The 13249-nt window shown below is 37.3% G+C and overlaps 2 protein-coding genes across 9 annotated transcripts in view; one reads left to right on the top strand and one right to left on the bottom strand.

Moving 5' to 3' along the window:
* CUNH4orf33 (chromosome unknown C4orf33 homolog) overlaps nucleotides 1-8588 on the bottom strand; it is a 60908-nt gene extending 52320 nt beyond the window's left edge. For 5 of the 6 annotated variants that reach the window (XR_003795653.1, XM_029236046.1, XM_029236047.1 and 2 more), the window contains exon 1: nucleotides 3900-3946. The gene's annotated coding sequence lies outside the window, so the exon portion shown is untranslated. Of the gene's footprint in view, nucleotides 1-3899; nucleotides 3947-8500 lie in introns of those variants that run through there. The other variant, XM_029236045.1, reaches the window with a different exon arrangement.
* Nucleotides 8589-9171: 583 nt separating this feature from the next.
* The window catches only part of SCLT1 (sodium channel and clathrin linker 1), a 253924-nt gene continuing 249846 nt past the window's right edge, over nucleotides 9172-13249 (top strand). The window contains exon 1 of one of the 3 annotated variants that reach the window (XM_029235193.1): nucleotides 9172-9663. In XM_029235193.1, coding sequence (XP_029091026.1) covers nucleotides 9630-9663 — 34 coding nt within the window. In that variant the 5' untranslated portion in view covers nucleotides 9172-9629. The remainder of the gene's footprint in view (nucleotides 9664-13249) is intronic. The other 2 variants (XM_029235194.1, XM_029235192.1) reach the window with 2 other exon arrangements.

Here is a 13249-nt window from a genome sequence, read left to right as displayed (position 1 = left end):
ATAAAGTTTTACATTTTGAATAAATTTATTTCTTAACATTTTTTTTTCAGGTTTATTGACGTATAATTGACAAAAATTATATATATTTAAGGTATACAATGTGATGGCTTCATAAAATTATACTTCAATAAATTTATTTCAACAAATATGTACTGAATACCTACTATGTGCCCAGCACTGGGAGATCCAAATACGTAAGTTCTGTGTCACATACAAAATCCAAGATCTCCAAAAACCTTTTTGTAAAGTACGTAGCTTTTCTCAGTTTTCACTATATGCTAAGAAATTTTAATAGATAACTTCTAAAATTAAAAAATAGTTCTGGTATTGCAACCCATTTGCAACTAACAGCATTTCAGAAGAGGATATGTTCAGCAATTTATATTCTTCATCACTGAAATAAGCTCAGTGCGTGATAAGACTGTATAAACTGATTCTGACTTATGTGGAATTGAGTCCTGATTTGCCTGGAATAAAATACCTCAATAATAAATTTATTTTCTTTAGTTGAAATATCAAGGCACATTCTTCAAAACAAATATATCACCCTCTACTACAAATTTTGGTACGTAATTACCCTCTTGCAGCATACAAGAAGAAATAAGAATAAATCAAGATGTTAGAAATGCTGATTAAATCTGATTCTGGCACCAATATGCTATGCTCCTAACTTAGGGCTTGACAATTCTTGACAATCCTGGGAAAATATAGCTCAGCGACTAGGAAGTTTTAGTTGATTCACTAATTCTCCACGCAACCAGCATATCCACAAAAAAATGCTGCACACATTAAAGGGATCCCTATCCTATATCAGTGGGCTTCCACCACGGAATTTTCAACTCCCAGTTCTTTTAGGCCATCGTCTCTATGTCTAAATGGAATTAAACCATATGCAGTGATGTGCTCCTAAAAATGGCCTGTCATTTCCATGCACACATGATGGGTCATGTCAGAGTACGGCTTCAAATTACTTCAAAATGTAATCTTAACTGGAAGATAAGAAGAGATAAATGATAAAAGCAGAGCTACTCTTGTTGGCAGTACAAGGTACTGAAAACCTAAGTCTTTCTACTGGTTCTTTCTGCCTTTTCTCCTAAGATTTCTTTGAATATTGCCTGGAAATTACTGCAAGAAATATCAGCTAGACTTCCACTAGTAGGGAAGAGTGCCATGGCTGACATGCCCAAGGGTAGAATATAATTTTGGCTTTTTGCATAAAATGACCTTAGTTTCTTATCAGAACAACAAATTTATTAATTTGCTTAAAGAACACTCACGTCAATCTAAGCATGCATAATATAACAAAATCAACCTAAAAATTATAGGCCTGCTCACTAGTTTACAATCTAATCTAAAGATAACATGGACCCAGGCAGAGACAATTGATTTTCAGCTCCCTTGGGACACTTAGGATTGTGGAGGCTTTACCCCCACCACCTTTCAATTTTCATTGTTTGCACACGTGCTCATATGAAGTAGAGACAATTCGTTTATTAATGTCTTTTACAACCTGGGCTAGTGGGCATCCATGCAGCATTCCATTCCCTGCCACTCTCTATTGCCCATACACTGCTGTTTTGATTCACAGCACTTACATTACATGACATATTGTACTTGTTTTATTTCTCCGCATCCCTAGCTACAATGGCTGTAAGTAACAGGAACTTATTATTTATTTGTGGAGTGAATAACTGTTCTAGTCTCTGGATCTAAAATTTCATGATTCTAAGATTTTATGCAGGAGAAATCAACTGTTAGTGGTATCACTATCTCTTTCAACACTATATACTAGAACAATGGCAAATAACTAAGATAAGACATCATATCTAGAAATTTCCTTTCAAATTAGTTTATCAAAGGTTTATTAGCTACTCACTCTGTTTCGGGCACCATAGCAGGTGCTGGAGAAATAAAGTGTAAGAAAGTCTGTGGGGAGTTGGGGATGATTCTCACGTAGCTAATCAACCAGAACTCATGTCCTAACCGACCAGATCCATTAGCAGTTGGTTCATTTTGCACTCCAATTTAATAAGTTGGATCCTGCTACACCAAACTAAGCTTTAAATGAATCAAAGATATAAACATAAAAATCAAACCAAATAAAATCAAGAAAGTAAAAATCAGGAGGTTGTTTTTAAAAGATGATCTTAGAGCAGAAAAAGCCTTTTAAGATATAATCCCAAACCCAGAAGACATTAAAAAACAAACAAACACTGATACATTTGGCTATATAAACATTTTTTAAGAAAAGCAAAAATCTGCCTTCCTCCACCAAAAAAAACCCATTACAAAATCAAAGACAGTTTGGGAAAAAATGCCTGCAACTCATAGTTCAGACAAATAACTAAATTCTTTAATGTTTAAAGGGCTCCTAGAAATCAATAATGAAAAGACCATCCCAACAAAAAAATGGGTAAAGATATGAATAGCCAGCTCACAGAAAGAAAATGCAAAATGTTCAGTTTCATTAATAATGATAGAAATGCAAATTAAACAATAAATTACTATTTTTCCCTTAGATTGTCAAGAATCAGAAAGTTTGATAAAATGCTGTGATAATGAGGACGCTGAGAAACAATCAATATATTGCTGTCGGGGCATAATTGGCACAGACTCTGTCAAGAGCAATCCCTCAATATCTATCAAAATAAAAAATGCAAATGGCCTCTGACTCAACAATTCTAGTTCTAGGAGTTATTACACCTGTATATATTCAAAAAGACATAAGTTATAAAGATGTCTACTGTAATATTGTTTAGAATAACAAAATATTGTAAGCAACTTAAATACCTATCAGTAGAGAACTAGTAAATAAACTATGCTATATCTTACAAGGAAATACCACACAGCAGTTAAAACGAGTGAGGCAGCTCTATATATACAACTAAAATATATTAGGTGAAAAAAGCAAGGTGCAAAAAGTACACATTTACTTAATAAAAAGGAAGACTATTTGCATATATGCTTGTGAATGCATATACTATCTCAGGAAGCATATACAAGAAACCAGTGTAGCAATGGTTGCCTCTTTGGAGAGGATTATCTGCCTGAGAAAGCTGAGGAAGCAAGATTTACTTTCAACTGTATCCGTTTTTTTTTAAATCTATTTGAATCTTATACTATGATAGACATGCATTTATTCAAAAATAAATTATTAAAAATGTTTTAAAGTCTAATTTTAAGCTGGATCTCTCAAACATTATAGTGATGACCTCTTTTCTCCCTTATGTTATATATGCTGAACATTTCTAAAAAGTCAGAATGAATATTAGGAATATTATTAAAAGAATATATTCATTCAAGGTGAACACCATTCTACTATACAATTTTTATGTTGGCTGTGTAAACTTTCTTAAGAATGTTTATTATTAATCTGTACTTTTCCACATTTTAACTTCTATTCTTCAAATTATTCTTTCATCAAAAAAAGTCGAAAATAATTATTTTCATGCTTTACTTGTACTATGGGAAGACCTTTAAAAGGAAATGAAGGAAGAAAAAGGAGACGGAACCCCGGAGCATTAAGAGCCTAGAGAGCAAAAAAAAAAAAAAAAAAAAAAATCCACAAAGGTTAAAAGAAGGAAGTTATGGAAAATACGTTCTCTCAACTGAACGTTTTGTGGGGAAAATTTCCAAATATTCTATTCACGAACGTTTGTTTTCAGCTTTCTACAGAAATGATTTTTTTTCAGTTTGCATCTTCCCCGCCCCCACTCCCCGTCTCCCGCGTCCATTTAAGAGAGAAACGGAGAAAGGAGGAAGTTAGCCCGAAAGTGGGAGGAAACTGTGCCGCCAGAAGCAGCTGAAAAATAAGTTGCAAGAGAAAAAGCCAACAAGACTAGGAGAAGGTGGGAGGAACGACAGAGTGGAGAAAGCATTGACAAGGAGGGAACACAGACCAAGAGTCTCTTCTCGGGCCAACACCCGCTCGCTCCCTGCGGCCGAGGTCAAAGGACCTGCGGCTCCGCCCCGCTGCCCGCACGCTCTAGGGGAGGGACTTGGCGGATTGAAGCACAGAGACCTGTTGAAGGACCACCGCTGGTCCTTAAAGTCTGAAGACTTAAAAGTCTGAAGACTTTTAATTGTTGCACAGAAGTTTGAGCGGTTTTCTAGAGGAAGAAGGAAGGGTAACTCAGCAATATTTAAAATTGTTGCACAATTTAAAAATCAACTGTAAATCATAAGATTACAATAGAACACGTCCGGCAATAATTCACTTAATGTAACTAAAGGCTAACTGGCTATAAAAGCAAAAATTGTAAATTATATTACACTAGCTGTAAATAATATTATCCTAGCTGCAAATTATATTATCCTATTGGGAGGTATAAACATAGTGGTCAACGATTCTAACATTGGCACCAGACTGCCTGGGTTCAAATCGAAATTCAGGCACTTTCCAACTGCGATCATCAGCAAGTTATTGTAAAAGGGATTTAAAAATAGCAACTACCTTACAAGGTTCTGTGAGGATTAAATGAGTTAATATACATATAAAGTATTTAGAACAGTGCCTAGGGCATAGTAAGTACTAAAAAAAGATTATTATTATTAAAGTATATAGGTTTGCCTAAAGAAAACATTTATCTGTTCAAATCATTAAAATTACCTGTTTCTGAGGTGGTTTTCTTATAGAAAACTAGACTCTCAGACAGGATAGTCTGACCCTTGAGATCATGGAATATGGTTAAGTGCTCTAGAGATATGATTCTGGTTGCTTCAGTCTTAACTATCCCAGCAGTTTCGGCATCTATCAGCCTATTTTCTTTTTTAAATAGATCTTTATTGGAGTATAATTGCTTCACAATACTGTGTTAGTTTCTGTTGTACACCAAAGTGAATCAGCCATATGCATACATATGTCCCCATATCCCCTCCCTCCTGAGCCTCCCTACCATCCTCCCTATCCCACCCCTCTAGGTCATCGCAAAGCATGGAGCTGATCTCCCTGTGCTATGCGGCTGCTTTCCACTAGCTATCTATTTTACATTTGGTCGTGTGTATATGTCCATGCTACTCTCATTTCGCCCCAGCTTCCCCCTCCCATCCCGTGTCCTCAAGTTCATTCTCTATGTCTACATCTTTATTCCTGCCCTGCAACTAGGTTCATCAGTACCATTTTTTTTTAAGATTTTTTTTTAAGATTCCATATATATGTGTTAGCATATGGTATTTGTTTTTCTCTTTCTGTATGACAGACTCTAGGTCCACCCACCTCACTACCAATAACTCAATTTTGTTTCTTTTTATGGCTGAGTAATATTCCATTGTATGTATGTACCACATCTTCTTTATCCATTCAGCTGTCGATGGACATTTCAGTTGGTTCCATGTCCTGTCTATTGTAAATAGTGCTGCAATGAACATTGTGGTACATGTCTCTTTTTGAATTATGATTTTCTCAGGGTATATGCCCAGTAGTGGGATTGCTGGGTCATATGGTAGTTCTATTTTTACTTTTTTAAGGAAACTCCATACTGTTTTCCATAGTGGTTTTATCAATTTACATTCCCACCAACAGTGTAGGAGGATTCCCTTTTCGCCACACCCTTTTCAGCATTTATTATTTCTAAATTTTTTGATAATGGCCATTCTGGCCGGCATGAGGTGAGACCTCATGGTACTTTTGTTTTGCATTTCTCTAATAATTAGTGATGTTGAGCATCTTTTCATGTGCCTCTTGGCCATCTGTATGTCTTCCTTGGTGAAATGTCCATTTAGGGTTTCTGCCCATTTCTTAATTGGATTGATTGCTTTTTTTGATATTGAGCTCCATGAGCTGTTTGTATATTTTGGAGATTAATCCTTTGTCTGTTGTTTCATTTGCAAATATTTTCTCCCATTCTGAGGGTTGGTTTTTGGTCCTATTTATGGTTTCCTTTGCTGTGCAAAAGCTTTTAAGTTTAATTAAGTCCCATTTGTTTATTTTTTTTATTTCCATTACTCTAGGAGGTGGGTCAAAAAAGATCTTGCCGTGGTTTATGTCAAAGGGTGTTTCTCCTATGTTTCCCTCTAAGAATTTTATAGTGTCTGGTCTTAAATTTAGGTCTTTAATCCATTTGGAGTTTATTTCTGTGTATGGTGTTAGGCCGTGTTCTTCATTCTTTTACACGTAGCTGTCCAGTTTTCCCAGCACCACTTAGCCTATTTTCTTATTGTCTCTTTCACCCAAGGCAATGTGAAATTATTGTTTCTTTATAGGATAATAAATTAATAACTAAATCATGTATAAAGTATTAAACTTCTCACAAAAAGGTAATAATTTAAAGAATTACAATGCTTCCAAATAGAATTGCTCTGTGTCCTAGTTGCTGAGAGTTACCAAAACTTTAATAGGATCTATGGGTTTAATTCAGCAAGGAGTCACTACACCTGAGCGTCACAGCTACTCTGAGAAGAGCATGCATATTCTACAGGTTTAAGTAAAGTTACTGTAATTTTCTTCCCGTCTGCAAGAGCAGATATTACACTGGGGTGTTGCCATTATTCAGATATTTTCAGTTAAAATATTAAGCTAAGCCATATGAAATTTTGGAAAAAATCAACAATTTCACATGGTTCAGCCTAAATATATTCTGCTTATAACATACTTTAAAAAACTTTCTTGGGGAAAAACAACCTTTGTGTTTGTTTTAACAGAATGATTATTTTTGTTTTATAAAAATCACTTTTGGTGAGAGAGGGAAATGGGGAGTTGTTGTTCCATAGGTACAGAGTTTCAGTCATGCAAGATGAAACCGTTCTAGAGATCTGCTGTACAGCAATGTGCATAGAGTTAACAATACTGTGCCTGACACTTTAAAAATTAAGAGATTTCATGTTATGTATTTTTTACTACAATAATTATAATAATAAAAAGATAAGCTTAAAAAGAGAGATTGAATTTCTAGGCCATCCTTCTCTTGGTTGGTCAAATAAACATAACTATTAAGAGTTTTTAAAAAAATCACTTTTTTATGGCATTTAATAATATCAGACAATGTTAAAAAGAAGTTTTGATCCTAGCTTAAACTTCCAACTTTGTATTCTTCATGATGCTTTCCCCACAGTACTTGGTACTCAATGTCAATTTACTGCATAAATTAATATTAGTGAAATCTATTAATTTTTAGGGCTTTCCTTATTGCAGAAATATATCAATATAAAAAACATGAATTAGTGACTAGATAATGGTTAAACACATACTAAATACTTTTCTCTCCTTCTCATTCCTTGTACTCAATTACGGTAATAGATACTTCCTATGCACACACATTCTTTAAATTAATTCCTTCATCAGATACTTATTAAGTGCTCATTGTGTTCCAGGTGCTATGATGGAGCCTGGAGTCAAACTACAAAACAATATGATAGACACTGCAGGAAGAAGCACGAAGTACAAAGGAAGCACCTACCTTGTGGTAAGTGGGTAGAGAACAGAAGGGAAGCTTTAAGAAGGAAGAACACTAGAGCAGATAAAGATAAGTGAAATCATAGCAACTTTGTTTCTTACAGATGAAAATTATTTTGAAAGTACTTCATTAAAATTCAACCAGTAAAAATCTTGTAACCAAAAAAAAAAAAAAAAAGCCACCAAGAAACAAACCACCACACCTCAAAACTCAAAAACTATATAGTTTGTATTGACCTTGACCATCTAGGCCAAATAATTCAAGTACAGAGATAAAAACTCCAATTTTGGATATTTAATTTTTGCAGTGTGAAGACCACCTCATCATTTACATCCAGAAAGTACTGTTTGCTTTCACCCATACTAATATCTTATCAACTTCTAGTGTAAATGTAGAGTTAAGTTTATGACTACTTGTTTGGTGCCAAGTTAAATCACCCTATGACAGTATGCAAGGTTCAAATGTAGGGGAAGATACAAACAAGTCGTTGGGGAGTCAGAGAGACATTCCTGAAGAAAAAGCCTTCGAAAAAGAGTTGGAGTTTGCACTTTCAATTTTTTCTTCCAACAAGTTTTTGTGTTAACTTCATGGCCACTAAAAACCAGATCAAGTTCAATCTTCACTAACTCAAAGCTAAAATAAAGTTTTTATAGTTATTAGATGTGCCTCCATATGTAACAACCAGTCATTAGGGGAAGGTCTATCTCATCCTCTTAATAGTGAGTATGGAGAAAACCTGTAACAGGACTTCGAATACCTAACTGGATACAGCTGGACGCATTTAAAAAATTTCTTAATACATTCTCCTGACATTACTTTGTTTATATAACACTATGAGTACAAACAACAAAAACTTCTTAAACTGTTAAAAAGAAAGCTAAATCGACTACTTCTACATGTCTATTTAGAAACTTTACCTCAACCCATAAAAACACATATTTGATTAAAAAGCACTAAAACTGGTGGCTGGCTTCAAGTTAACGTTTTGATTGATGGGATTGAAATTTCCTCTAATGTTAACTTTTAAAAATAATGATGAGCTTTAAATCCAGACATAATCATTTTTTAAAGATGGGGATTGTAATCGGTATACAAATGTAAAGTTTTACCTCATTATTTCTTGCAAAAAATGTGAATTTGTCTTTCCATCTTTTTTTGAGGAATCAAAGTTATCTCTAAAGAAATAACTGCTGAATTTGCAGGATCTTTGGAGTACTTCTAACTACATGTCTTATTGCCACGCGGTTAACTATCTAAACAACAGCTGTGTCCTTTCTTCAAAGACCCACGTACTTAGTTCCTGGGGATTACCAAATTCATACCCAGAATCCTCCAGCTTTGGAGGTAGACTCTGAAGACGCTAGTCTGGGTTCAGACCGCAGACGCAGAAACCTACGTGCTTTCCAACCATCCGCTCTGGCCAGCGAGCTCTCCCAGTCCGGAAGTGTTAGGTAACAAAGATACGGGGGCATTTAAAATATGTAGTTAATGCCCTATGTTTACATTTTTGGGGTTTTCTTTTTTAAAAAGGAATAAAAGAAAAAAACAAAGCCGCTGGGCCCAGCCATCCTAGGACGCGGGCCCAGCAGCTTGTCCTCCGACACACAGGTGGCTCAGCCGGCTGTCATCTAGGTTTCCACAGCTCCGCCCATCGCTTGACAGACAACCGATAGCGTGAGAGAACTCCAGGAAGCGCGATGACGTAAACGCAGACGTCTGCGTGATGACGCAGGCGGCGTCACCGTCTCCAAGGAGCGGTCTGGGGCACCGGTTTCAAAGTCGCAGGGCGGGCCGAGTGTACTTCCGCTGCTTGGCCCGGGCTTCTCGGCAGTCCTGCAGTCGCTCCCCGCTCCGCCAAGGACGCCGGCACCCGGCTGCCCGCCAGCGCTCTCGGCGCTCTCCTGAGTGGCCCAACACGACCCCGAGTGACCCGCGGGACGCCTGTACATCCCTGGTCCCACCTGGCTGGGATTCGGGTGAACGTGGGACAGAATTCACCTGGCGGGTCGCCAGCAAACCTGAAATCTAGTGTCTCGCTTGAGCGAGGGACTCGGCTGGGACTCGGGAGAAGGAGGTGCGGCGGGGCTGTTGACGCCACGTGAGTAGGATGCTGATTACACCGCTCAACTGGTAGACAACCTCCGAAGCGTTGCTTTAGATTTGTTTTCCCGCACAGCGAGCTTTGTGCCTTTTTAGGAAAAGTAAAGGTGGTGAAAGCGTCAAACAAATTGTATCCAAATGGCCACAGAAATCGACTTTCTGCGAGATCAGAGTAAGCTCCACATTCCTTTATCTAGAATTCTTATATGTAATGTTTAATGTCGTCATCGTTGACTAGTATTTTCTGACTGCCTGTTGGGTGCATGGAAATTTGTGAAAACTTAAAAGAAGATAGCTGCAGAAAAAGCTTGATGGTATATATGAAGATATGTATACATTTCAGCAGAACCGTTTAGTAAATACTGTTAGGTTCCTTAAGCTTATGTGGGACTCTGCTACATGCGTTTTTGTTATGCTCCTCGCATGCTCTGGAGAAATTAGAGGGCTAATGGCCAGGAAGAGTTTCCAAGTCTGCAGTTAGAACCTAGAGAGACAGCTCTGGCCATTTGTTCAAAAGATGTTCATTGAGCTCCTCCTGTTTCTATTATGTGCCAGGCGCTATACCAGCATAGCTATTACAAAGATGAGGAAGACTGTTCTACCCTCAAGAATTTAATTTGAGGAGTGAAGTATATAAATTCCATAAATACACTGAAGTGGCAGCAACTGACAACTCTTTTGCCTCAATTTCCTCACTTGAATGAGGAAATCATTTGAATCATTTGAATCATTGTTCAAATGATTAAATGACCGTTAAAATATGAATAGGATTTAGAATAGTATCTGACATAGTGCTAAACAAATATTAACTCTTACACGGTTATAATTTACTGTGGTCAAGGAAGGTGCCATTTGGGCTGAAACTTGAAGCAGTAATATAAATTTACTAGATAAAGAACTGTGTAGTCGAGTAGAACAATATTTACAACATTGAAGGGATTAGCAATATGCTTTGTTAGAAACTTTTAAGAAGGTTAGTTTGAATGGAATATGATGTATATAGGGAAATGGCAAATGGAGCTGAAAGGAAAGAATTTGGCTAGATAGTAAAGGACCTTGTTTGCTGTGTGTTCAGGAGTTTGGACCATTGCACAGGTTATAGGAATCACTGAAAGGAATTCAGTTGGGAGTAACCTGATCAGATTGTGATTTATTTGAAAAGCCCAGTTGGCTGTATGAGGAACATGCATTATAGTAGAGTGCAGTTAGGCAATTGTTGTCATTATCCAGGTAAGAAGTGAACTAAGATAGGTTCAGTGAGATTGGAGATGAAGGGATTTGGAAGAAAGAGGTACAGGGCAACTCAGGTTTTTGGCTTGCTTGAGCAATGGAGAAAGTAGGAAAAAAGTGGTACATTCCATTTTGGAAGCATCATAGACCAGTGGTTGAGAACTCAGCCTCTGGATTCAGTCTGTCTGGGCTCATATTTTAGCTCTCTTTCTAGGTCTTTGACCTTGGGCAAGTTACTTAGCTTCACTATACCTCATTTTTTTCATTTGTAAAATGGGTATAATAGCACAATAACCCTCATGGGGTTGTTGTGAGGATTAAATGAGATGACGCAAATAAAGCACTTAGCATGGTGTCTAGCACATTTTAAGTGCACAGTTTATATTACCTAAAATCATTAATGACATTATAATGATACTATAACATTAGCATTATTTCTTAGGTTTGAAGTGGGAATATCCCTTATCCCATAAGGAGGACTAGCTGGCCACCATCTGAGTGGTGTGGGACAAGAATTGGTGTTGAGTAGTTTGGTTGGGGTGGGGAGAGTTCCTGAGGCACTCATAAACTATGAGTTTTAGAGGAATTCACCAGCAACAATTCTTAAATAAAACTGAAGTCCAAATACCAGAGGGAACGATAGAAGCATAGTAAATTATTTCTTGAAAAATGAGTTCACCAGAAGACAAGGGCATGGAAGAAGGGAATCCTCAGACAGAGGGAGCAGAAGAAGCAAAGGCTCGGAGGCTTGAAATAACTACTTATTCAGGAAATTGGAGCATGGAATGGTAGGGTTTGCATGAAGAGATGAGAATGAGTGTTAGACGTCTGTGAACCTCCCCTTTTTTCCTATAACTGGACATCACATGCCAGGTATAGCTGGTGGGTGACCCCATTAGTTGACCAGCTGAACACCAGTTCAGGTAAATGTAGAAAGCTTGCCCTTTTCCCACTTACCTCTGACCTTATCTTCATTGCCTTCTGTTGATTTTGGCCTCCTTTCATTTGTCCTAGCATATTTGCTGTACACCATTCTTCTACCTCCATCTGATAAGGGAGACATGATAGTCCTTAAGGACCTGTTCAAAGAGGGACTTGTATATTCTTGCCTCCTTTGTCAAAAATAAGGTGACCATATGTGCGTGGGTTTTTCTCTGGGCTTTCTATCCTGGTCTATTGATCTATATTTCTGTTTTTGTGCCAGTACCATACTGTCTTTTTTTTTTTTTTTTTTAACATCTTTGTTGGGGTATAATTGCTTTACAATGGTGTGTTAGTTTCTGCTTTATAACAAAGTGAATCAGTTATACATATACATATGTTCCCATATCTCTTCCCTCTTGCATCTTCCTCCCTCCCACCCTCCCTATCCCACCCCTCCAGGCAGTCACAAATCACCGAGCTGATATCCCTGTGCTATGCGGCTGCTTCCCCCTAGCTATCTACCTTACATTTTGTAGTGTATATATGTCCATGCCTCTCTTGCTTTGTCACAGCTCACCCTTCCCCCTCCCCATATCCTCAAGTCAGTTCTCCAGTAGGTCTGTGTCTTTATTCCTGTGTTACCCCTAGGTTCTTCATGACATTTTTTTTTCTTAAATTCCATATATATGTGTTAGCATACGGTATTTGTCTTTCTCTTTCTGACTTACTTCACTCTGTATGACAGACTCTGGATATATCCACCTCATTACAAATAGCTCAGTTTCATTTCTTTTTATGGCTGAGTAATATTCCATTGTATATATGTGCCACATCTTCTTTATCCATTCATCCGATGATGGGCACTTAGGTTGTTTCCATCTCCTGGCTATTGTAAATAGAGCTGCAATGAACATTTTGGTACATGACTCTTCTTGAATTATGGTTTTCTCAGGGTATATGCCCAGTAGTGGGATTGCTGGGTCATATGGTAGTTCTATTTGTAGTTTTTTTAAGGAACCTCTACACTGTCCTCCATAGTGGCTGTACCAATTCACATTCCCACCAGCAGTACAGGAGTGTTCCCTTTTCTCCACACCCTCCCCAGCATTTATTGTTTCTAGATTTTTTGATGATGGCCATTCTGACCAGTGTGAGATGATATCTCATTGTAGTTTTAATTTGCATTTCTCTAATGATTAATGATGTTGAGGATTCTTTCATGTGTTTGTTGGCAGTCTGTATATCTTCTTTGGAGGTATGTCTGTTTAGGTCTTCTGCCCATTTTTGGATTGGGTTGTTTGTTTTTTTGTTATTGAGCTGCATGAACTGCTTGTAAATTTTGGAAATTAATCCTTTGTCAGTTGCTTCATTTGCAAATATTTTCTCCCATTCTGAGGGTTGTCTTTTGGTCTTGTTTATGGTTTCCTTTGCTGTGCAAAAGCTTTGAAGTTTCATTAGGTCCCATTTGTTTATTTTTCTTATTATTTCCATTCCTCTAGGAGGTGGGTCATAAAGGATTTTGCTGTGATGTATGTCATAGAGTGTTCTGCCTATGTTTTCCTCTAAGAGTTTGATAGTGTCTGGCCTTACATTTAGGTCTTTAA

This window comes from Monodon monoceros, unplaced genomic scaffold (assembly GCF_005190385.1).
Source record: "Monodon monoceros isolate NGI ecotype Baffin Bay Population unplaced genomic scaffold, NGI_Narwhal_1 Super_Scaffold_20, whole genome shotgun sequence".
NCBI classification, from domain to species: Eukaryota; Metazoa; Chordata; class Mammalia; order Artiodactyla; family Monodontidae; genus Monodon; species Monodon monoceros.
The sequence above is the reverse complement of the archived record's forward strand: the minus strand, read 5'-3'. Positions and strand labels throughout refer to the sequence as shown.